The sequence below is a fragment of the Convolutriloba macropyga genome, chromosome 11, assembly GCF_964194025.1.
Source record: "Convolutriloba macropyga chromosome 11, txConMacr16.3, whole genome shotgun sequence".
Classification (NCBI taxonomy): domain Eukaryota; kingdom Metazoa; phylum Xenacoelomorpha; order Acoela; family Convolutidae; genus Convolutriloba; species Convolutriloba macropyga.
In genome coordinates, this window is record NC_134478.1 from 38,723,429 (window position 1) to 38,750,276 (window position 26,848).

The following is a 26,848-nucleotide window of genomic DNA, read 5'->3' on the forward strand; positions in this document are numbered from 1 at the left end:
TTTTTGATTGTCTGCTTTAGTTTTTCAAATAAAACTACAGCTCTATGATCATTTGCTGGGGCAAGATTTCTTTTATGATAACTATTTTTGCAGAAGGATTTAACTTTTTTTTCCTATTAAACATCTTACTTGATCTAGGTATATGTTCAGAAAATCGGTAACTTTGTATGTAGTCTTCCAATAACTGTACCACACTTGGACCGTTTGTTTTTTCAAATAATTCTATTGTTATTTTTAGATATTCAGAAAATCATTTGATACATACTGACAATTAAATATCTATTCTTTCTCATTTGTAGAGGGACCGTCGATGTCTAATTGAACTTATTTTTTCGGGTCCGAATATCGATCGTGTGGTTTAAAAGGTGACGCTGATATAAGTGATTGACGATTCTTACCTGTGTCAGTGCGAGGTTTGAATTTGGAGGCCGTTATCAAACCCTCGTTGCATGTAATGGCAGAAAGCGTATAGTCTCAGGGAGACCATTCCCCAACTTCCTCAATGAGTTAAATGTAGAGACTCTAAAACGGCCACCCGGATGCACTTGGTAGCCGCGATCCGTTCGTCATTGCGCACACAATTTGAATGGACGTGATGATTGCGTCAATAGGAGTGGAGGTAGCGGTTCAAATTTTTGCCGCTTTGCTCATCGTTTCGTAGTATACACTCGCTCCCCATTTTCAGGGCTGCGTTTTTACCAGCTGAGTTGTTTGGCAACTGAGGGCAGAAAATAAAAAGTAGTGGTTTACTTTGCAGGCATCACTGGCGCTGATGGAATGTAAACAACCAGACCCATTTAGTAATCGGCATGAGTTTAATGTCGAAGAAATGGACATAATCAACCAAAACAACGTGACAATCTGCTACAATAGGGTTTTTTTAAACCAAGTTTTCTCATATTAGACAATAGTGCTCTATGAACTGTAGTAACGGTGAAAAATGGCATTTTTCTAAAGACGATTTAAAATATTTAAAAAATTTATACACGGTACCACTCCTAACACTTCTAATTAGTGGAGGATATATCTCTCTTCATTGCTACTGAGGAAACGTGATTCGAAAGCTTTTAATTACCAAACAATAGGAGAACGGTGTTTTAATGCCGCTCCAAATCTCGACCGTGAAGCGTCGCACTTTATCCACGATTCCTGGTTTCGATTATAGTTTGTATTTTTGGTGGCCTCTGCAACTTCTATTTTAATGTGCTGGAAATGTGATTTTTAATTGTCATTCAATTCAAAAATTTTTGTTCCTTTTCAATAAGGGAACTAACAGTTGACACAATTGTGACAAGTGAGGAAGGATTTTTCACTTACTATTGCACTGAACCTAAGACTGATCGAAACTGTCTTAGTTTTTTAGATACTGATAAGTTTAAGATAGCTGATGTTTTTGATTCAAGTGGGGATATGGCATATTGAGTGAATTTATATCCAAGCCATTTAGGTTCCATTTTTGCAAAACGTCTTTTTGCTAAATTTGACTGTAGATTATCTTCATGCACTTTTTAAGACATTTGTAGACTATCTCTATGTGATCTTCTTGTGATCCTCCTTTAGCACTAATGATATCATCTAGAAATCAACGTGCATTTATTAAATTAGTTATCGATTAGTCCACTGTCTTCTGGAATGCTGATTGCATGTCCTTCAAACAATTAAAACCAGTTAGAAAACGACATTGACCTGTATGTATATTCATCACTTATAATTTATATAATGGCATGGCAGTTCCGGGTCTAAATTTAATTGGCTCAATGCCTATTTTATATCCAAATTCGTGAAAGAAGCTATTTGATCTGTTGGGTTTGAGTTGATATTTTGTTGAATAGTTTCAATTAAATTATCAAATTTGGGAAAATGAATTTTAATTTTATGGATTAAATTGTTTGAAATTTTTGAATCAAGTGCGAGTTTAACTGTTAGGCTTTCTTTACGGTAGTACGAACAGGAGAAACTTTTTTTTAATCAGAACGACTTACTGAAATTACATTTTTTTTCAATCTATCAATTTCATACGTTAACTAACTTTTGTAGATTAGTAGGGACCCGTCGTCTTTTGCGTAGTTGTGAAGTTCCTATGAACTTAGGATTTGACATAGTGTTTGAGGGACTTACCAATACAAGAGCTGAGCTCTGCAAATCATTAGCTATTTGAATTCATATGTGGATTTGATAATGAGAAAATTTAATTATTTAGTTTCATTGTTTCAACGAGTGATTTAACTGCGAAAAAGAGCTCTTACAATGATTATTGGTCTATGTACATCCTCTATCACAATAAAAAATGTTTTTAGTCAAACTATAATCAAAATGGTCCCGACTATTTTGATTATATCATTGGAAAACTTTCTTCGGTTGTTAGTCGCGCGGAAAGTTAGACAATAGCTTCGATCATCACCCATAGTGTTTGCATTTGCCAGATTCTTAAAAATGAGTGTGCAAACGCTACCCAATTTCACCAGAACTCTGGTTTGTATGTAACCGAACTCGACTTGAAGCTAAAGTGGTTGAATCTCTCTTCAATTCCAAGTTTTTATTAAAAGAGCTAGACAATTGTCCTTTGTGTAATCAAAGTCTGCGTAAAAGTTCGCATCGTATAAATTGTGTTGTCTTTTCGAGGATTCGATTTGATTGTCCTGTTTATCCTTTGTCGCTCAGCCTGTTGCATTTTCCGATGCTTTATCTTTAACTGTATTCACTCTTGGTTTGAGTTTCCAATTATTGGCTTTTGGTTTTCCACAAACTTTTGCGAAGTGAGTCCTAGTCCCACAGTTTCGCGTGTTGCCGCATTTTGGACAATGATTCGGTCCTTTGATGGATTGCTGTTTTTGAGATAAAAATTAGATGCGTTGTTGGTGGCTCCATTTTCTTTGGTAGTATTGACTGAAAGATTTGAATCAGAATTGCTTGCTGCAGGTGTACCAGCAATTTCTAACCAATTCTGGATTCCGTCTTGTAATTTTAATGATAATTTTAGCGCTTTTTAGGGGCAATAGTCTCCTTCGACAGTTCCTGTTGACTTTTTCCCTCCAGCTTATTTATTATGAACAATCCCTCGTGATTTCTAAGGTAACAATTTAGTGATAACTCTCGTAAGCAACAATAGAGTTCCGCAATGGGTTTGCCTCTGAGTTGCTTACAAGTGAGGAAAACATATCTCTCGAAAATTATATTACGTTGTTTCGTAAAAATGTCGTCCAATTTATCCCAGACTTCCCGTGTCGTCATTTTAATAAGTTGATAGTTGGATTCCTGTGAACAGAATATTTTTCGTCCCTACGCTCTGAGACTTGAGTACGAGAAGGGAACCGAATTGTTGTCACACAATTGCCAAGGGCGATACCCACAGAGGATTCAATTTGATTCAGCTTTTGAACATTTGTTCAGCCAACTATTTCTGAGCTACTCAATTCTTACACGTAAACTTCTTTTGCTCTCACAGGAGGCTCCAACATAGGTTTTTCCCAGAGCGGTTTCAATTCCAAAAAAGCGCGTTGTTTGGTTGCTGACTGCGCCAAGTATTTTTGTTCTGGTAAGAAGTCTTAGTATTGCAAATCTAGCCGAAAAGCAATCTTATTTGAATGGTGTTACGAATCCTCTTTTTATAGCTATAGAAAAACTATTGCTTTTTTATTCCAAAGCAATCTTGCTACTAATATACTTGACGTTTATCTAGTTGGCAACATTTTCATTAGCCTAGCTTTAAGCCTCAAAAAAGAGACGTCAGAGGAGAGCTAAATCTGAAATTGAATTTGGAGGCAATGAAATTTGCAATTGAAAAGTGGGTTGTTTTGAAATCATAACTCCCTCCCAAGACAGGAGGTAAATCTAAAACAAGTAAACAATTATTAGTTCATCTGCGCTAAAGTCATCAATATAATTTGGTACAGATTCACATCTGTACCACAATGGTATTCAGAAAATTTGCAGCTTCCTCTTGCACTTCTGCACGACCTTTACAAATACTTCACAAAACAATAGTATGTTATTATATTAATTATCTATGCGTGTCATTGAAGTAAACCGATTACAGTCCGTTGCCGTGTTTATATTGTCATGTTTTAGGATATTGGAATTTACGTACCAAAATGGCGTTTAATAGCCTCCTAATTTTCTTAATACACATACTGCTCCGATTTTTCTTTCTTAGAACAATTATTCTTATTTCCTTTATATGGAAATAACTGCTCGATGGCGGGTTTAAGAAATCGAAATGTAAGCGCGAGTCATTCTGAAGCACTCTTACCCATGTGTAAAAATTATAAAACGGATTCCACTTAATAATCCAAGTATATTTATTCGGCTCTTATTTTTGCCAAAATGAAAATAGCAACAAACTGTGATGCCAAATTTTTTCGGTTGCAGCTGTGTAATCAAATGTTTATAAATTGCTTGCATAGAGTTTAACATATTCCCGCAAATTTGGTGCTAAAATTTTTGGGCACACCAAAGACTTTTTGCAATATTCCGAGTCTCTAAATGGGCGAATTTGAGGTTGAACGCATGCTTTGTTTTATAACAATGTTATCTGTTTAGAAACCGGAAAAGCTGTCCATTTAAATATGACATACAATTTTTCTCCAAATAACTGTCAACAAAATTGTACGAAACTTTTAACCTCTGTTTTTATTATTAATCTTTTATTCGCCTTTTTTCTCAGCAAATGAAGTTTGCCGATATTTTTTTGCCTTTTTGAAAAAAATGAAACCATTATTTTAAAATTTTTAACTGTAATTTGTTCTTCCAGATACTGAAGATTTCTATTTTCCACACAACGACACTCACAGGCCACGACTCCCACTACAGTACTACATTGAGAATGAACAGTGGGAACTGATCAGGCCAGTCCAGATTCTTGAGGCCAATTTGACGTTTCACGGTCAGAATAGTCGCCAGAATCTGGTTGTGAAAGTTGGAATGAGAAGACGACCCATGTTCTACCAGATGATATTTGTGTACCCCTCTGTTCTGTTGTATACACTTTCCCTCATCACATTCTTCATTCCACCAGATTCAGGGAAGTTGCTCTCGAATTTCCATTTTCTTTTGTTATAAATATTCGATTTTTCTAGTTTTCACGTGAAGTTTAGGTGTAAGATGTCGTTCAATCCTCGTTCTTTATCTTGTAAATTATAAACTGGAGCGCTCAAGCTATGTTCCCAGACAAAAGCCCATATGTCGAAACCTAAAAAAATGTCGTGCTTTCAAGATTTCACAGTCTTATGTTGCAAGATATTGGCAGCAGATATTCAAATAGCATGGCTAATTCAGGACATAAAAGAATTATGGCAGTTTTTCTGGGTAATTTTGCATGACAGTTGAATATAATTTTTTGTGTGAGGGATCCCTGTTTCTGAAAACTTTCTTTTACCCACATGTACGGTACCAAGCAACTTTATTTCGCCGTCTATAATTGTGCAAAAAATTTTCAACTCTTCTGAAGTTCCGGTTGTTTGCTTTCAGAACATTAACACTTTGGACATTAATGTATAACTTTATTTTTAGGAGAGAAGATCTCGTTCACAGTGACAATTCTGTTGACAGAGATAGTGTCAATTAGTTCTATAGTGGATGTGGTCCCTGCCTCCTCCAACAATGTCCCCCTCATCATATACTTCATTGCAACTGTCACTCTACACCTCTCGTGTACATGCATCGTTGCTGCCACAGGTTTCAATACCATTAATTTACTACTCGATGCACCATTTCGTTCCTTTTTTGCATTTTTGCTCCGAAATTTTGCCGAGATCAATGACAATGCAAATATCACCGACCAAATTGCCGTTCTTTCGTCGCTGATTTTGTCAAGCATCTTTATGCGCAATCTAGCGGCAATAACAATGTGAAAAAACAGCGACATTACCGAGTATATATACTTGAGGAAATGTGCTTTTTGTCATGTAATGACTAATTTAATCTTGACGATGAAACTTTAAAAAGATTTCAGAAGTTGAACCTTTCAACCTATCCGGCGGTCCACAAAAGTCTGTCAACTGTTATGCAGTTAAGTCATGTTTTTTCACAGTATTTTAAGCGCCAGAGGTTTGGCAACCAGGATCAATGTGTTTGAGACGTTTATAGCATCAGTCCTAAAACACGTACACTATAACAAAAAACCCCGAAATTTTAGCCTGAAACTCTGAACGTATGCAGAATGTGTTTAGGAAAATATTTCCTATGATTAATTAACCGATTTTATAAAAAAGTAATTTTGAACCAGTTAAATGACATATTAGGCGATGTTAAAATATCCAATGCCATAACACTTTATTAATACATTGTTTTTCGATTTGGTTTTGCTTTCGAACAACCCAATCACCAAGGTTAATGGATATGAGAAGCTTGATTTTTCATACTTAAGCGGATGATACAGCTTGATCTTATGTTCGATTGCGATATCATATCGCAATCCACGGGCCGCTGAGGCATTACCATGGCCAGCAAAGTATGGCCAATTGCACAGACTAGCCTTACACTCAAAATGGGCACATATAATATTGTAATTTATCACACTAATGTGCTGTGGTGATAATCTTTGTGATAATTTGAACAATGAGATAAAGCATTGGGCATATTTTGAGTGTTTTGGCGTTTATTTACATTTGTCTTGACATCGATTCAACCATAGCGTAACTTTTTGAGTGCTGGTTCAGTTGCGTTGTGTTCATTACTCCGTAATTCATGCAATACTCGTCCATTTATTACACATACATAATTACACAAATGCACACAAATACATACATATACAGTTCAAACAAAATTCAAAAACTCATATCCAAAAGCTGCTAATGTTTATCTGTTTTTTTATTACTGTTGAATACCAAAATTGGCAGTCAGCCAAAATAGTAATTATCGCTATTTAAGGGCCAAAAAAATAGAATTAAGGAAAAATGTCATAGGCAAAGTATTATTGGAATTCGTTGGCCATCACTTATGTCTAGTTTTGCCAAAGATTGTGAAGAGGGGCATCTTTTTGCGATGAACTGTTAGGATAAGTTTTCATTTGACCTTGTGACCTCAAGAAAACATCATTCAGTTGCCTTTTTAAAAACAGATTCCTAAACTGTCAAAAATAGTTTAGATTTTCCCAATTTTTGTTGTGCAAATTTAGTGGCGAATAAATTTGTGCAATGAACCTAAGATTTCCAGGTCAAAATTTTGGCATCAGTAATATAAACAAACTAAAACCTTTGAAATTTCACCAAGGTTCAAAATCTTTTAATTGGGTGGATTGATAATCGAATTGCAGCTTGCTATCATACATATCAATTCATCAAAACCTGCCAAATTATTTTTTCAATTTTTTCCAACAAAACTTACAAGGAATATTAAAAGAAATTAAAATACAAAGTTCAGTTCAATTTTTTAATATTTTTTTCGACAGCTCGTGCGGTGTTTATCTAACTGCTTCGCGTGATTTTGAAATATCATATTTTTGCATATAATATCTGTATGTTTCGATCATCTGTAAACTTTAATCAAATTTGCTTCCCAGTTGTTTAAATTAAAGTACTGAGTGAGTCAATAATCTTTTCAGTTGTAAACATTTACTACAACAGTTCTTTCGTGACGATGTACGGATTCTTGCAAAGAGCCGTCAGCAGTCCCTATGTGTTCCTCCTATTTCTCAAACCATGTCCTGTCCCTCCCAAAACCAGCAGTGAAAGAAAGGGCGAGGCATCAATGAAAGGAACCCATCGCGATACCTCACCAAACATCAGCTCTGTGATTGGGAGCAGGGATACCACGAGAACGGTAAACCAGCCCATTTAAAATAATATTAACTTTAATTCTTTAGCTCAGGAAAAGATTTCAACAGAAGAGATGCGAAATTCTGCAATAGAAATGTTGATAATCAACTCCAAAGATCAGAAAAGGCAAGAACAGATTGCCTAACTTTAATAAAGCAAGCTATGATTATTCGCAGCTTAAAAATTTGAGCCGAGTATGGGACTTTTTCATGTGAACTAAGAACATAAAGTTAATTGACACATAAGCCAGCCACGATGGGTTGGTATGAAACTTTATTTAAAATTTGTTATAAATGTTATCTAAAAGTTTCGAAAAATTTGCATTAATTACTTTATCAGTTACAGGAGCGAGAGGCAAAATAAACCAAATGAGAACAGCACAGATTGTTCTCTCTCTTCCATTTCTGTTCTAGTTGCTCATAAAAATATTTTCAATAACAGGAACTGTAGATTGTCAAGAAGACAGCCTCAATAGCTTCCTAGACATGTAGTCACAAAACAATAATAGTAAAACAAAACCTAAGAAACTAAGACCAAACGAGCCGCGCTGTCTCATCTTGATTTAGACTTAACTTTCTTTTGGAAGCTGCCCTCAAATAACGTTCCCTATCTTTTTTGCAGATGTCCCTATATAAGAAAGGCGGAAAAAGACTAATCAAATGCAGTTTTGCGTAAATTATGCGCCTGTTCCAATTGCAAGGAGAGTGATTTATAACAAGGGGGTTCGATAATGTGCGTACACACATAATGTTCCGACCCCGCTCATCCACATTTTTGACTTAATTGGCAACCAAATGATGAAGAGATAGAAAATTTTCGAAATTATACGTCGTCCAATAAACCACTAATGGAACACAATATTGCCACGCTAGAGGACCGATGAAACTTGTTGTTATTAGGACTACTAGAAAACACAATAATAAAAATCAAAAAACAAACACTAATTATGACCAAAACTCGATGTCAATAACAAAATCAATCTCGCCTCAGAAAAATTCTGAACCAAACAAATTAACCTAAATTTTAATAGAAAAGATATGGGACCTCTCCTCAATGCTACCGGGTAACAGGTCGACAAAAAAGATGAAAAAATTGCGAAGTTCAAAAATACTTTTCTATTTTTGCAAAAAAATATTTGCAAAATCATTATTATCGTTGGATATCAACTAAAACCACTAAAATATTCATTTATATCTTCATTAGAAAAAATTGGGACTTGCCAATAACCCGTGTACGTCTAAATCACTACAAAAAAAGACATATACCGGCAAAATTAAAAGTTTCAATTTAACTTCAGTGTTTGTGTTTGTATTTGTTCCCATTTCTACGTGGTCCTTTTATAAGGAAGACCTCTTGATGATCAGCTGAGAAGCAAGTGATGATACACAGTTCTCTCAAATAATATATTATTATATTGCCTTCAAAACTGTGGTGTCGTGGAACTGTTTGTGAAGTTTTGGCTTCTTTAATTGTGGTTATTTTGTAGTCTAGTGACGTAGTTTCATTTAGAAAAAGCGCAATGGGCTTCTCGAGATGTTGCAAAATGATCCATCTCTTTGAATGTTTATGTCTGTTTTGACTTCTGGAAAGGTTTGTTTTCAAAAATTTAATTTGTTTTTTGGGCTTTGCCAGTTTTTTAAAATCGTTTCTCGGTCGATTCACGGCTTAGACTCTGTAAAGACATGTCACAATTCATTTCCAAGGAGCTCAAATTTAATCTTTATAACAGTTTTGGCTTGAATCAATTAAATGTTGGCTATTACAAAAACTAGGATATTTGGTAAAATGTTTGAGTTTTTATATTTGTATATTTCAAAGGATTCTGATTTTCTTATTAAATTTGAAAAAAATGGTAGATCCCATTGGCTTTGAAATTGATAAAATGCTCAATTGAACATTTTTACGCCCTCAGTGACAATATTATGCGTTTAACAGCTTCACTGCAATTTTTGAAAGCCAATGGGCCTATCAGTTTTGCTATAGTTTATGAAGAAAACCAAAATCCTTTGAAATGTACAAATACATTAAAATCTCAAACATTTTTTTAAATCTCATAGAACAGCAGTAACAGAGCCAACAAACAAATGGTTGAAGCAAAAACCGTTATAAAGATAAATTTATAGCTCACTGGAAAGGTGTCATGACGTGTCTTTACAAAGACTATGCAATAAATCGAACAAAAAAACTGTTTAAGAAATGGCAAATCTCCAAAACCCAATTAAGTTTTTGAAAACAAATATTTTCAGAAAACACAGCAAAAAAGGAGATGGATTAACTTGCAATACCTCAGGAAGCCGATTGCGACTTTTCTTAATTAGACTAATTCACGTGACTACAAAGTAACAACAAATATAGAAGCCAACACTTCACATACAATTTCACGACACCACAGTGTTCAAGGCATTACAATTTTAAATGGTTTTTTTAAAGAACTGTATATCATCACTTGCTCTCTTGATCATCAACTGGTCTTCCTTATAAAAAAGACTACTTAGAAACGACCTCAAATTGAACTCAAAGAATAAACAGAATATAATCTCGAAATTTTTTATGAACCAACAGAAAACATATTGTTTGATTCAAAAAAGTAGTTGAGACTTCTTTTTAGCGAGATCGATTTACTTTGTAACAAAATGAGATCAAAAAAAGACAATTAAATTTCTATGAAAGTCATTAAAACAAAACGCCATAAGCCAAAATTTTAAAATAGGTTCAGTTAAATGTGCTGGGGACGCAATTTAGACCTATCATTATCAGGTATTTGATGTATATCAACAAAAAAAGAAAAATATAGACAAAATTAAAAAAATTACTAAAGTTTGCGAGAGAAATTTTGTTTCAGCAAAAAAGCATTAACGTTTTCAGATACGCTCTTTTGTGCATTTTCCTCACTTTGCTTTCCTTCAATTGGGCCTGACAATAATTTGATAATTCGCCGAGGAATGAAAAAGAAATTTATAAAATTGTGCAATTATGCCTCAAAATCAAAAACAATTTTTGAAAATCGTAGTATCAAAAACAAGATTTCATTTGTTAAAAAACCTGTTACAGATGATAATTGAGAAATTAAGTTTCCTCTTGTTTTTAACGAGACTAAATCAAAAGTTGTGAGAAATCAGATGAAAAAGTGGCGACGTTCAAAAGTTCAACTTCATTTTCTTAAAACAGACATATTCCAAAGTCATAGGAACCATTAGGTAACAACTAAAAGCATTTTTTCTTTCATACCTCTCAATAGAGCCTAATTGAAGTTCTGATTTGGGAGACTAAGTCATTTGACTACAAAAAAAATATAACAAAGGACAGCAAAATGTAACAATCCATAAATATTTAAGAAAACAATTGGTCAGAGCCATAAAAACCATGAGCTTAACTTTGAAACCATATTTATTATTCGTTTGGCCTCAATTTTTATAAATACTGTCTGTCAAAAATTGAGCCCTGAATTCAAATTCTTGTCAGCACATTACTTAAAAACTATAAATGCAGAAATATTTTGGAAAAAAAAGGCCGTGTCCCGCTAAAATCTGAAAAACTTTTACCGTAAGGATCCACGATGATATCAAAATACGCCCTAATTTTCATTTGCGTCTAAAGAAACGCTGAGTTCTTCAAATGCTTGCAAAATAGATCAATTTTTAAATAAATTTTTTCAGCATATCAAAAAACCAATGCATTTTAACTATCGAGCCAAAAGTTGCAAAAACTGACAAAAAGTACAACTCCAGAAGGCTCTTAAAGCCAGTGGGTGTACAACTAGCTCTCTTTTTGAGCGTACAAAGATTGTGACCGCAGTTTTAAGATGTGTACTTCTAGCAAATTTACAGAAATTGGGCTAACTAAAGCATCGGCAATTGCAAAAAATAAGCCTTATCTCTGGCCAAAAAATTCGGAATTCAGCAAACCTCCTATCTTTAAAGATAAAATCAATAACACTACCATAACAATTTTAACATACTTCAGCAAATTTGACTAAAAGTTGATAAAAAAACGGAAAATGTAAATGAAAACAACAAAAAATCGTCTACTATTGACAAAAACTTTAAACCTCCATAACTCCCTGTAAATTGAGTAAAAATGACATTGTTTTTTTTCCATTTTTTACGCTAGAGTGGCTGCCTAATGATATTATTCACAACTTTCTACGAAGACTATATCGATCGGCCAAAATTGACGGACCAAAAACCCACATTCTTGACTTAATTGTCCAACAAATGGCGACTACAGATATACATAAATAGATGTTTGTGTAAAAAAAATTGTTTCAAACCCAAACTACTAAGCTTAATTGTATATTGCCTAGCCGAATCAGAGAGATGATGATACCAGCCATATGTAAGACTACAAGACAACAGAAACGACAAAACAAACAAGAACAAAAGAATCTTTATGGCAAAAACTCAATATCTAATTTTAAAAGCACAAAGTAACTGAAAAAGCTTTCAGCTAAAACCTAAGCCACACCCATGCACTACTTGTCAAATGCAAAACAGATGGTACCTGCTCATAATGTGGCTAGATAACAAGTCGATACTAAAAAAGGGGCGAAGTTCAAAATTCATCAAATTTTATAATATCGAATAATATCAAAATAAACAAAATCAATTAGCGTTTAACTATTAAACTTTATTGTTTCACCAAATAGTCGTCAAGGGCTATATGTTTGGTAGACTACGCCATAGGAGAGGACAAAATATAGCTTCGGTTAAAAAAATAAATAAAAATTTACAAATATTTTAAAAACACATTGTTCAAGCCTTAAGGTTATTAGCTTTTATCTAAAAATTATACGTTTTTATTTTAATTATAACATTTACTGTTTTAGTTATTACATAAACTTTCATATGTTCTCTTGGGTCTCATTAGAAGGTTAATGGCTTGGGTCTCATTTGGCTTGTCACTAACCCGAAATTGTAAAGGAAGAAAAAAAAACAAAGCAAAATTTACCATTCACAAAGTTTTTAATAAAACGCATAGTCACCAAGGTCAGCTGTAATATAAGCCTTATGAAGAGTTCAAAGTTTGAAACACAAGAATATGGAGGGAACCACTCATTGATGAGAATATGCTTCAGGTTGACGAAAAGAAAAACAAAAGAGGAAAAGATCTAAAAAGTTGTAAAAATATTGAAAGCAAATAAAATCAAAATTATCAAAGCCCCTAGCTGAAAATTGACCTTGTTATATAGGTTTAGTAGCCCCATCAAAAGGAGGCTATTAATACCTGTCCTTAATCAGTAAAATCCTTACAACAACGTAGCAAAAAAAACAGTTACAGAGAAAACCAGAGTTTAGAAAAATGCGAGAGAAAAGTGTTGAAGTCATTTGAAAAAAAGTTATTCGGTGACAGATTTTGAATATTCTAATTTGATATCTTTGGGCATTAGAAATGACTATGGGATCTCTCAATATAGTGATCAGAGCCATTAGAACCAGGAACTCTCAACGGAAAGCGTTAAACAGGTTAACTGATACCCGGAAGCTAATGATTGCAAGCCAATGAAATCAATAATTAAACAGAATGTTTCTTAAAAGGAAAAAATAAAAAAAAATAGAAAATTGCTCGAAGAAAGAATCAAAGCCAATTATGTCAACAACCACTATCTGATCATTTTCGTTGTGTTCAACTGAGAGTCTTTTCAACAGCAAAAGGAAACTTCAATATTAAAATGAGGTGACAAGACTTCAAAATGAATCACAAAATTGAACAAATGTTCAAAAATCGAAAAATTTATGAAACCTTGCAGCATCAAAATCATACGACCAAGATCTAGCTGATGAAACTGCATAGTGGAACGAACATTATTTGGACTGACAGACAAGGTCCTCGAACTGAGTTTAAAAACGGTTAATCTTCATTTTTTTAATGAAAATATGTTAAAATTCTGAATAACCATTAGGAAAGCATTCAAAGCATTTGGTAGGCTCACTTATTCCTCCTGAGAAAACCAATTGATTTTATCAATTAACAAGGGTAAAACGTTGGACTCCAAAAATGCAACAAACATGGGCAAAAACAAAATTTCAAAAACACAAAAACTCACTGCCTCGCCTTGGAAACGGAAACATTAGACTTATTGACAACTTTTAAATGCTTCTCCAAATACTCCCAGCCCCCCACTAAACCCCTCATTCCCAGCAACTTTTTGAAAAACAGGAAAAAATTAGAAAATTTGACGAAAACTTCTCGTGTAATAATTCGCAAAACTGTACTCTTATTTCAATTTTAATTAGAGTTTAAACCCCTTTGTACCGTTTTGTTCTCTAAATAAACAAGGCGGCTCGGTAATGTGCAATGGCACATAAGGTTCCGACCCCGCCCATCCACAATTTTGGCATAATTGTCTACCAAATGAGGAACAGATAGAAAAACCCAAAAAATATTTTTGCGAATCCCAAAAAAGCCCAAGTCTTTTTCAAAAAATTCTGTATGAACGATAAGATAACCTCCAAAACAAATAACTCAGTGGAGTAAAAATTGATGCATTAGATTGCTGTAATATGTCAATATTAAGAAAGCGAGTCAAAACGAACAGCAAAATCAAACAACAACAACAACAAACATTAATTACATCAAAAAATTTATGTACCTCTTAAAAACTAAATTTAATAACAAAGTCAACATACCGTCAGATAAACCTGAAACTAAATAAAAATAACTTATAAATCACCAGAAAACATATGCGACCAGTCCATAAAAAGGTTTGGTAACAATTATACAAAAAAGAACAAAAACAGTAAAGTAAAATTTAACTTATTTTTTTGAAACAATTAACTTCAAAGTAATAAACACCATTAGGAATAAATTAATATTACCACAAATTTGCGATTACCACTGCTTTTATAGAAGGGCATTAGGACCTGACCTTATTCATTTTTTAGAGCGGCTAAAAAGAACAACAAAGAACAAACAAAATTTCAATTGAAACTTGCCAGAAAACGCTGTCAAAACCGTCAAGCCAAATTTTGGCAGTCAAAATATATTTGATTGCGCGTTTTTCAAACAGCTATAATGTAGTACGTGGCCATTCATTAGTAAGACTAGGTAACAAGTAGACAAAAAAGCGAAGTGCTAAATTATGTAATACTTCTATTTTTTTTTCGAAATAAAATTACATTCAATGTCATGAAAGGCATTAATTACAAAAAGAGCTATTTAAATATCGTCGTTTATTCATGAAAAGGAAACCCTCGAGACCTGTAATTATCCAGAATATTTCTTGCATCTACAAAAAGAACGTCAAATATGACAAAAATCAAATTAATTTACTTTTTTTGTGTGAAAAAGCGGTGTCGAAGCCAGTAAGGTCATAACAAAATCTTTAAAAAAAAGATTTTGGGACACCAATCCTTTTTATTCCCTTGACACCCATAATGTCATATTTGACCTGTAATCAACTAACGAGATTAGGTAACAAAAAGAAACATAAAAAGAACAAAATTGCGAAGTTAAAAAAGTTTTTTTTTTAATTTTGGAAAACGATGGGTTTAAAAGTCATAAAAGCCATCAGCTATCTGCTAAAATCAGAATATCGGTTTTTCTATTCTTCCATGAAAAGCCAATGAAAGCTATCACTATACAGGAAATTTCATACCACCGAAACGACAAAGTATAAATGACAGTTAAGACAAAATTAAAAAATTCAATTGATTTCTTCAAGAAAGAGGCGTCGAGGCCATTAAAACAATGATTTATATCTTTCAGGATTTTAATATGTTTAATTGTGCTTTAATTTGAATGCCAATAAGGTTACATGAGAACTGTCAATAATGTGATAATGTGACAAAATTAGAAAACGTGAAAAACTGGCAAATATCAAAACAAACAAAAATCTAAAATCTTGTAGTATCAAAGCCAGAAAACAATATTTTCAGGCTTAAAACTGCAACCGAGAATAAATGTTAACTCAGTAGAAAGAAGAAGCAGTCTTTTTTGCTGACACTAAGCTGGAAGTTGAACAAATTAAGAAAAAAATAGAGGAAAAGTTAATTAAGCCATTATTTATTGAAAAGTCATTTATTTTTTAAGAAACGACCATAAACTTTCGATTAAAAAACTAAATGCATTAGCCTGGAGCTGTTTAGCAAGCGAATTGGTTGGACCTATCACTCCTGAGCTTTGATTTGATATGTTCTGTTCTTTATTATTAAAAAAAAGTCTTTTTTTTTTAAAAAAAAGACCGACTGATTACAACCCGATTTTTTTTGGGTTGTAACAGTCCAAGAATGGCCTAAAACTACCCCTGTTAATACTTATTGTCCGTTAAGAACAATTGATTTTTCGAATGTTGTAGATATAGATAATTTCTGAGTTGAAACTCAAAATAAATTTTGCATTTTTGATAATCAACGAGTAAAGTTAGCAAAAAACGGCAAAGTTTTAACTACAAGGCACTCTCTGCGGACTCTGAAGTAGAAATAGCCCCCCTCTGAGTCTACAAAGATTGTATGAGTGTTGTTTGGGGGTGTACTGTAGGCAAATTTAATCAAAGTGGACTAAAGTAGCTTATTTCGTGCTGTTGTTGATGAAAAAGGCTAAATTTTGAAATGTTTATCCAGATTTTTTGACCAAAAAATTAAATCAAAACAATCAACAATGCTTGTTCGTCTTCAAAAATAAAATCAACGACACTATTCTTAAAAATTATAACAAATTTTAGCAAAATTGACGAAAATTTAGGCAAAAATTCCGGAAAATGTGAATAAAAACAACGTGAATTCACTCTTCTTTTCTCAGAAGTTTAAGCCTCGATAACTCCCTGTAGAAAACGAAAATTAAAAAAATCTTTTTAATTCCATATTCTACGCTGGACGAGCTTTCTAATGATACCAGTCTCAACTCTCTACGATGAATATATCGAGCGGCGAAAATTCACGGAACAAAAAAAAACATAGCAGGACAAGTCCTGAAATACAATTCAAAGAATTGAATGAAAAACGCAGACGTACTCTACCTGACCAGCAGATCAATAGAACAATGCCAGCCAAAACACAAAAGTCATCAAAGAATTGAGAAACTAAAAGAATCAAAACTAAACAAAAACAAACTCATTGCTAAAACTCTCGAAGCTTTTAAACCTAAGGCAAAATTTTTTTTCCCTTTAAAAACACCTATTACCAAAAATATCAACAGCAATTTTTGTTTCTGAAATCGGTCCAGTATTATATCTGCAAGACCTGAAAAATATTCATTGGCCCTTGAAGATCGATTAACTCGAAAATGACCAAAAAATTAAAAAAAAAATCAATTGCAAATTAAAAGGAATGTTGCTGAAAATTGTGATATAAAATTCTTCAGAATCATTTTTCTGTCTCTAGAGGCTATCCGGTAACCCAATTGCAAGCTTTAAAAAACTCATTGGCTCATAGATCGATAGGCAATAACTTTTAGAAAAAATTTCAAATTTCAAAAAAAAGCTCTTCGTTCTATTAAAATGTTGAAAGTCATTCAATTGCCCCTAGCAACTATTCAATAACATACTGTTAAACCCTGAATGCGGTTACCTGGCTACTGAGGCAAGAAAAAATAAATAATACAAATGTTTTTAAAAAAAATAGCAAATTCTATCAAAAAATTTCTAAAAGTCGAAAGGTTAAATTGTTGAAAATAAATCCATTGAAACTAAAAACCATGCAGTAACAGTAACTTTTTTATCAGAATGTGCTATAGGTTTTCTTGCACTTGAGAATGGACGAATATCAAAAATTGACAAAAACATTAGGAAACATTAAAAAAAATGAAGATCTTATAAAAAAAAATGCTATAACTCGAGACATTAAAAACTTAAAAAGCATTCCATTGTTACTAGCAACTATGCAGTGCCTTATTCACAAAACTCAAAAGAGATTAACTGGTCCCTGAAACTGGAAAAACTTAAAAAAATGATGAACATTTTCAAAAACTTAAAAAAAATGCAAATTTGTTCAAAAAAATTGCTAAATTTTGTGATATTCAAAAGTTGAAACCTGTTCCATGGCAACTAAAATTTTTTCAGTAACTTATTATCCAACCCCTAATAAAGTTTTCTTGCCCCTGGGACTCAAACAACTTGAATGATGACAATAAATATGTCAAAAAACATGAAAAATTTTTGACTTTTGTCAAAAACTTTTGTCAAAAAATGCTAAAATTCATGATGTCAAAAAGTTGAAAACCGTTCCATTACCACAAGGAACTGTGCAGTAATCTATCATCAAAACCTTTATCAAAACCTAGAGGAGGTTTCGTGACAACTAGGGCTAAAAAACTCAAAAAATGACAAAAATTTTTGAAAAACCTGAAAAAAATTGCAAAAGTTAGTATCATTTTGTGTGTTTGTGTTTGTAGTACCGCGACATATAGCTCATAAATTGGTCATAACAAGCAATTTTGTATCGCAAAAGGCCTTCATCAGCTTTTAAAAACTTCAACCTAAGACTAATCAAACAAAAATCTCAAAAAAATCACAAAAAACATCTAAAATTGCACCATTTTGAGCCGAAAAACTTCTAAAAATGACCTTTTAACCTTAAATTAAGGCCATCCCAGCAGCTGCACCACTATACGCACTTGAAGGACTACTAAAGTCCATTTTGGGCCTCTAATGAAACTTAATGCCCGCTGGGCTTTACCTGTTTATCCCGTTTTGAAAGATCAAAGTCATTGAAAAATGTGTGAACACATCTTAAAAAAAAAAACAGCGCACCAATACAATTCAAATTCTTTGAATTGTAAAAAACCCAGTTGAGTATATAGTTCCTCCCCCCTCAAGAGGGTCGGAACAATTAGCACTTGAATCTTATCCCCCCTCGGGCCTTGTGTCCAGCACTCCTCGTGTCAGGGTACTAAGTCCCTCGGGGCGCTAAGATTCATGAGCTAACATATACCTGTCCATCCACAGTGGCATGATGTGTAGTTAAATTCTTCGTAGCCAAATCAAATAGATATTATCTGACTTCTCTCTAACTTCTCATTAGATACTCATTAGAAAAATCTATCCATAACGCCCAGTTTAATGCACCCATCATTTTTTTGTGCAGATCGAGTCTTGGCTAGTCTCGCATCAATCTATTAGAAAACTTTCAGAGCAGCAGATATTGTTAAGAGATTATGGGTTGCCTTCAACTTATTACGTGCACTGTTTGCCAGCTGTTTTTTATCGAGAGTCAAATTCTTAAAATTTTATCTCGGGCTATGTGGATGTCGATAAAAAATTTGTATCACAGTTGTCGTAGTTGAAGATAAAGTTGACTAGAACCACAAAGCGATAATTAAATACTTGCTCAAAAGTTTTTGTCAAGTTCGAGGTGGGGTAAATTTCTCTAACTAAATTACATGTTCAAGCACACTACTAAGGTCGACCCAGTCTTTTCATAGACGACCCTTGATTTTTTTCATGCCCAATATTGATAGACCGTTGTGATACCTCTTGCTGTGGAGGTATGTAATCGAGCCACGAATGCGCTGTACATTATCTGAATTGGATTCGAGGCGCGAATCTAATGTATTACTAAATTTTTGGATTAATGTAAACTAAAATTAAATGATTGCAAGAAATTATTCAATTTTTAATGACATAGTTTTTTGCAGAGTTTAAATTTGATTCTCGGCGTCAAAGACGCTCAAATTAATCTCTCTTGCATAGTCATCATAATCATATTCCTCCGGGGACCAAGTACCAATCGGTGGAGGTGCGGGAGGACTGACTACTGACAGTTCAGAAGACGTATCGAGCGCAGGTGGTTGAAGCGCTTCTTCTTGGATTACCGTCTCGATGACGGGATTGGTGGATTTGTGCCGCTTTGACGCAGAAACAGAGTCATCGCTGACCGAACACACCGAACTCTCGAGGCCGAAATAATCTGGGGCCTTTCGGGTACGTTTCCATTTAGATGTGGAAGGCGAGGCGGTTGACGATGTGACTGATGACGCAGCAACTGATGAGGCATTGGAGGTGTTTAATGTAATAGATGATTGACGCGATCGATTTCTCCCCGCTTGAGACTTTTTGGGCTTGCAGGAGGACATAACTTTGAGATAACTTTTGAGATAATGCTGTTTGCGGATGAGATCCTAGAAGCAGCGTCAGACTGAGTAGGTCGGTGTCTGATCTTGATTTCTCCCCGATATTTTTTCTTCAAATCTTTTGTGTGCTGAGCGATCTTTTCTTGTCTTATCGTAAGGGAAAGTACGTCGTTGAGCATACTGCCAAAGGTCAGTGTTGCGCTCGGCACGAGTTCCGAACTTGGCAATGTCATTGTTCCTGACTCTAACTTCAGGGACTCCGGGTTCCTTGATGACAGTTGTTGTGGGCGAAGTTCTCACAACAGTGCTACCTGGGGCCATGTCTCCCTAAGTCCTTGTAGGTCCCTTTTTGACTGTTCTGAAGCTCTTCGGGCTAACTTGACTTCTAAGGATCGCTCAGTCCGCAGAATCGGGTTATTCAATTTGGGGTGCATAATAAGTCGTGAGATGGATTTAATTTTGTCCTCATTGTACCTCCGGCCTGCGTCCACTTGAGCTTTTTGCATCGCCTCCTCTATAGGGATGTCACTGGGGTCACCAGTCACCAAGCCATTGTCATCTAGATAGTCCTCCACGGGAACTGGGTCTGCGTCTAAATAGTGGTGTAGAATGTTTTCATATGATAATTTTGACGACTTGGGTATTGTACTAATATTACTTAGTGGTGTGTTTGGCTTTCTTCCAAAATGTGCTTGGAAAGGTGTTACGTTTGTTGTCTTTTGTTTACATGTGCATAATTGATATACTATTGACTTAATTGCTTCTTTAATTGTGAATGTGTTATTTCTACTATCTAATTTCATGCATCTTAGTCGCCTTTTAATTGTTTGTATCAAACGCTCTAGTAATCCAATGGCTCTATGATTGTTAGCAGGAGCAGTGATAATGTTAATGTTATGTTGTTCACAGAATTTCTTTACTTTATATCCAATTAAACAACGTGCTTGATCTAATCTAATGTTTCGAGGATCACCATGTATTTGAATATATTCATCTAAAAATTTAATTACATTAGGCCCATTAGCTTTATCAAAAACTTTTACTGTAAGGTATTTAGAAAAACGGTCAATACATGCGAGGAAAAGTATGTCTTGATCTTTTTCATTCGTAATAGGACCACCGAAGTCAATTTGTATTTCTTCATTAGGTTCTGAAAAACTTAATAAAGGCTTCCATTTCGACGCCGAAACGATGGGTTTGAGGTTCTTACCAATATCAGTACAAGGCTTGCACTGGGCAGCCTTATTAAGGATCTCGCGGTGCATGTATGGCCAGAACGCATATTGCCCAAGGGTAATCAAACCCCAGCAGCCAGGGTGGGTGAGGTGGAGACTTTCTAAAACAGCGTCCTGAATTGAATGTGGCATTGCCACAAGTTCGTCGACGCAGACGCAGCCTGACCTAACATGTAGGACCCTCCAATAGGAAAAAAGATAGGGGTTCACCTCCTTGCATCGTTGGGCGTCGTTTCGAAGACTACAGTCTCGCACTTCTTTGAGCACTGCATCCTTGCTTGTTAGTACAGCTAAGAACACTTTAGTGAACAATTGCGAGCGGTTTGTTCTCAAATATCTCTTCTTTTGAGAGTTCAAGGTGCGGTGAAGTTTGACCAACCTTAGAGGAAAGCGTGGAATTAACTGCCGAATTCGGCGCTGACTGGAAGGTTACCCTACTGTGCGTAGGAGGAGTTTGAGGATTTGAATTCGGGCTACTCATTATTGCGTTAGCGTTTGAGTGTATTTGTGTTGTGTTTGTTTGCAAATTAGAATTTGTTTTGAGTTGTGTTGCGTCTGTTATTAGATTAGATTTGGAGCGGATTTGTTCTGCATTTGCAGTATTATCAGGAAGCAACTGAGTTGTATTACGATTAATCGCAGAAAGCAAATTGGAATAGTTTGTTGAGTGAGGATGTGAGGCACGTGTGGAATGTGTGTGATTGACGCTGCTAAAGTGCTGTGATTGGCAGTTTTGCTGTGTGGTATTTACGAGAAATGCTGCAATAGCGTCACGAATAAAGGTAATTGTTGCTACCGCAAATTCCTCGTCATATTTGTTTAACTTTTGCTTCTTGATTTGGTTGGCGAGAAATGTAATCTACCAGCCCTATTTTTGCGCCTGGTATATGTTCAATATTAAAGTCAAAAGGTAAAAGACGGTCTACTCAACGGGTTAAACGACTATTATATGATTTGTTAGATCGGTGTTTTTTCATAATAGAATGTAGTGCTCGATGATCTGTGATGATTGTGAATGATTTGCCAAAAAAAATATTAAAAGTATTCTACGGACCACACAACCCCTAATAATTCTAGTTCATTGATGCTGTTACGTTCCACGTTTGATTTCAGGAAACGAGACGAAATGCAACCGTATGCCAACCTGTCGGTGAACGCTGTTCTAATGCTGCCCCTAATCCAGCTCCAGATGCATCGCATTTGATCCGGGTTTCCAAATGTGGATTATAATGTGTATTTTCTGTTGCGTTTGCGACTTTATTTTTAATTGATTGGAAATGAGTTTCAATTTCATCATTCCAAACAAATTTCGTATTGTTTTTAAGCAATGGTCGAAGTGTGTGGCATAGTTGAGACAAGTTAGGGATGAATTTACCTAGGTAAGGAACTGAACCTAAGAATGATCGTAATTGTTAAAAAATTTTAGGTGCTGTTAAATTTAAAATTGCTGCTGTTTTAGTTTCAAGTGCTGCGATTCCTGATTGAGTAATTTTATGGGCTAACCATTCTATTACTGGTTTAGCGAAATGACATTTAGGTAAATTTATTCTCAAATTATCGTCGTCCAATTTTTCAAGCATTTGTAAACTAAATTTAAAGGATCGTCTTTAGAGCCGCGGCTGACTATTATAATATCATCTAAGAAACAATGAGTATTACTTAGTCCGACTAGTGTATAGACCATTACTTTTTGGAATGCCGCTGGCATGTCAGTTAACCCGTAAAATCCTGTAATGAAGCGTTATGTACCAGTACCCTCACCACTAATAATATTAAAGTTGCAATGCGTAGCCGTTTCTGGTTCTAAATTAAGTTGGCTGTATGCGTATTTCCAATCCAGTGTTGAAAAGTATGCTGTTTCATGTGACGCGTTTGTGTTTAGATTTTGTTGGATTGCGTCAATTAAGTTGTCTATATTAGGCATTTGATATTTATTTTTATGGATAGATTTATTCAAGATTTTTAAGTCTAGGGCTAGTTTAACTGTTTTATCTCTTTTTACCGTGATAACTATAGGTGAGATGAAATTTTTATCTGAACAACTGTTTAATTTTATGATATGCTTTTCTGCAAGAAGTTTTTAAGTTCGTCATTAACTAAGGGCTGCAGGTCAATTGGGACCCTACGGCCTTTTTGATGAGTAGGTGTAAAGTTTTTATGAACCATAGATTTAACTGAGTGTTTTAATGATTTACCGATTCTTGAGATTAGACCTGGGAAATCAAATGCTATCTGTATCTTGATTAAACATTGATTTTTATCAACATTTGCAACCTGTTTTGTTTGAGTGAGCGAAAGACCAAGTTGTGAGAACAGATCTCGTCCGATTATAGGTCTATGGCCACCTTTACTACTGTCACATTAAAACCCGTAGCTACCCAATCATTACATTTGATTAAAGTCTTGATCACTCCGATAGTTTTGATTGAATGATTAGAGAAATTTTGAGTTTGTGCATCTCTGGTGATTGTACCCAAAAGCTTTCTTTACAATCCGACACTACTGTAGTTGCGAGGCTTTTATTAATTATAGTGCAAACGCTTCCCAAATCCACTAAAGCTTTTGTACTGGCATTCCCGATGCAAATGTTTAAATTCGCTGGCTCCACTTCTCTAGTCTTGTTTGTTATTGATGGAGATTGTTGCAACACAATTGTCATCAGAATCATCGTAATCCGAATCGTAATTTGCATCGTAGATACTATGTTTTTGGAGCAATCTATCGATATGGCTAACTTGCTCTTCGACTGTTGCTGAAGTACCCACCGTTTCTGCCTCGGAAATGGAATCATCAACATTGTTTACTCTGGGTTTCGGCTTAAACGGATGTTTAGGTTTTCTACACACTTCCGCAAAGTGATTGGCAATTCTGCAGTTTTAGCAATTCTTCCAACGGGCAGGACAGTTTTGTCGATGAGCAGCTGACCACTCATAGCCACAGATTGGACAAATTGTAGGTTTTACCAAATGGCTCGTTGAAGGTCGCGATCTGTTCCAAGAACCTTGTATGTTGTTTATAGATGTAGTCGTGATTTCATTTGTAGTCTGATGAATGGTGGTTCCAGATATCTTCGACTGGTTCTGTATGCCCATCTCAATATGGCCACTTCTAATGCCTTCTTAGCCGTTCTTGTTCTTTTAGCAGTTCTCTCTGAATCTCACCGTCTTGCATATTCGCTATGAAAACATCCCGAATGATGGATTCTTCGTGACTTCCTAGATCGCAGTTCAAAGACAGTTCCCGGAGACAACCATAGAACTTTTCCACGGGTTCTCTTTTTAATTGTTTCCTGGTTAGAAGGCACAACGGTCCAAAGTTATATTTCGCTGCTTTGTAAATACCTGATCTAGACTCTCCCAAAGATCCTTTGTAGTTACCCGATCAATCTGGATATTTGGTTTTTTGGGAAACAAATATTCGACTTCCATCCCGAGACTAAGATAAGTCAGAGAAACAGCTTTGTTGTCGCTAAACTTCCAGGGCGTGTCGCCGCACAATATCCCTGCGAGTTCTATTTTCTGACATCTATTTAGCCATGCATTCTTGAGTTGATCGTTCCTAGTTTTTCGATCTCTCTCACTCTGAGTCGTACTATATTCTACATTATCTTCGTAGATGGGTTCGGGAGGAAAAGTAACTTTGTCCGGAGGATCTTCGCGAAGAGTATCGATCGAAAAACCCTCTTTTGCTAGGATAGCCAGTTTCAACATTATCTGCCAACGATCCAATCTTAAGGGTGTTTCTAGAGTTGGTTTCTCCCAAAAGGGTTTGATTCCAAGGAGTGCACGTTCTTTGACTGCTGACTGCGCCATGTGATACCTCTCTCTGTGGAAGTATGTAATCGAGCCACGAATGCGCTGTAGATTATCTGAATTGGATTCGAGGCGCGAATCCAATGTATTACTAAATTGTTGGATATAGTGCTACAAATGTAGTTCTAATGTGACGACGTGGAATTCCTTCTCGAATCCACATAGGATTATTCTGACTGCAAAACTGAGAAGATTAAGAACAACTGAATTATGAGAAATAAGTTTAGCGAATGAATATTAACAAAGTGGGAAGTGTGAACAAACTGAAAACCTGACTTATTAGTCGGCGGTAAAATATACTGAAGTGAAATATGGTTAGAGATGACTTTTACTAGGACAAGGACAAACTTAAACTAATTTAGTACAAATTAACTGAATATGGTACAACCGTACCACAACCATGCTTTTTTCAGAGCCCACCCATGGTCGTTTCTTTCTCGATATTATCCACCGCCGTCTTCCGAAAATCGCCCACGTCTTTTTTTGTTTTATGTCTAGATATTTTATTTTGTATAATGCTACCGACAACACTAAATAAATTTTATGCATTAACGCATAGTTGCTAGTGGTCTATTTGCATAAGCTGACCCATCGTCTATCACAATGATCGGTCACTCAGGTTTATTCCCAATTATCGGTGGACAGTGGTCTCTTCATAGGTCAACTTTTCAGTTATTATTCATCGGAGAATCAGCTGAACCTTTCGGTTTACCTCAGCAAAGCTGACTAATAAGATATGATCTTCAAAATTAATTTTACCAGCCTTATAATGTCGAATTTTAACTACGTTAACCTGTCTGACATCAGCTTAGGCTATTAAATTCATAATCCATGCAAAATATACAATATATTGCAGGCGCAAGAACAGAGAGTAGTTCATGCCGGAAAAAATCAAAATGTGCCTCATTTACTGAAAACTTATAACTTCAGGTTATCAACAATTTCAAAAGCAGCCCTAATAATGCAGTGAGCAGACTTACCTCACCCGACAATTCAGACCCAATCATGGTAGATGACAGTGATGCAATGCTCCAATGGAAGTACCTTGCAACTATGGTCGACAGAATATTCTTCTTCGTTCACCTTTCTGTGATGACAACGCTCCTCCTTACATTCAGAATTCTATACAAGAACTGATAGCAATTATAACGCAGTAAAAATGATCTGGTTGTAATTGGTTAAATAGTTAACTCAAAATATCTTTGTTTGCGATTCACCGAACAAATTATATCAATTTTAATTAAGGTAATGTATGGATAGTGTTTTGGAAGGTGAAACTAGTTTTGTCCGAGGATTTGTTAGATAAGCATAGAATATTTAGATTAGCCTTTGAATATTTTAATTAAAAAACTGAAGTCAGGAAAAGTCTGCAGGAAAAGGCAGGAGAATAACAATCTGCGATATCTAACTTCTCAGCTCCACGATTATCGTTCTTTTTGGTCTGATACACTCATCATTGATCAAAATTGTTTAGGCATGAAAGACCGACAAAAAAGAAGCATGAGAAGACAAAGTGTAAAAGACAGAAAATAAAATCAAATCGGAATAATTGCACAGACGGAAATAACAGAACATTCAAGAAACAACCAAAAGCTCATTGAGACAAAAAAACATGTCTAAACCTTTTTTTGCAACCCGTAAACCTCTTTTGTAAAAGGTTTAGCAAACGTTTTTTTTAAAAATTAATAATCTTGAAAATCATGTTCCCTCCGAACTCAGGGCCTGCCTTTCCGTGATTAAAAGCTCACTTCAAATTTAATGCAGATGACTAGTATGGGCAACCCATGAGAAGATCAATTACACTCTGTCTCCTTGTCAAAATACTTAATTTATATTAGGCAAACAACTTTACTCCGATTAATAAGGAAATTGGAAGAAATGCAATGAAAGGAACATAATAAGAAATTAAGGGCATATTAAGATTAATTCTTCTATAATCAAAATTCATGCTCAACCATATTTTTCAAAAACATTTTCCCCCAAAAATTTTTATGCAAAAGTTCTGCAAACTCCGAGGATTGAATTTCAATTTTGCTTTAAAAAA

At 34.9% G+C, this 26,848-nt stretch overlaps 1 protein-coding gene across 1 annotated transcript; it reads left to right on the top strand.

Annotated features, from left to right (window-relative positions):
* Positions 1-3,118: 3,118 nt before the first annotated feature.
* On the top strand, positions 3,119-26,061 carry LOC142349121 (uncharacterized). The gene is made up of 5 exons (XM_075400534.1): positions 3,119-3,122; positions 4,751-4,882; positions 5,509-5,673; positions 7,541-7,758; positions 25,735-26,061. Exons 1-5 carry the CDS (start codon positions 3,119-3,121, stop codon positions 25,939-25,941), a joined length of 726 nt encoding a protein of 241 aa, XP_075256649.1. The 3' UTR covers positions 25,942-26,061.
* Positions 26,062-26,848: the final 787 nt, after the last annotated feature.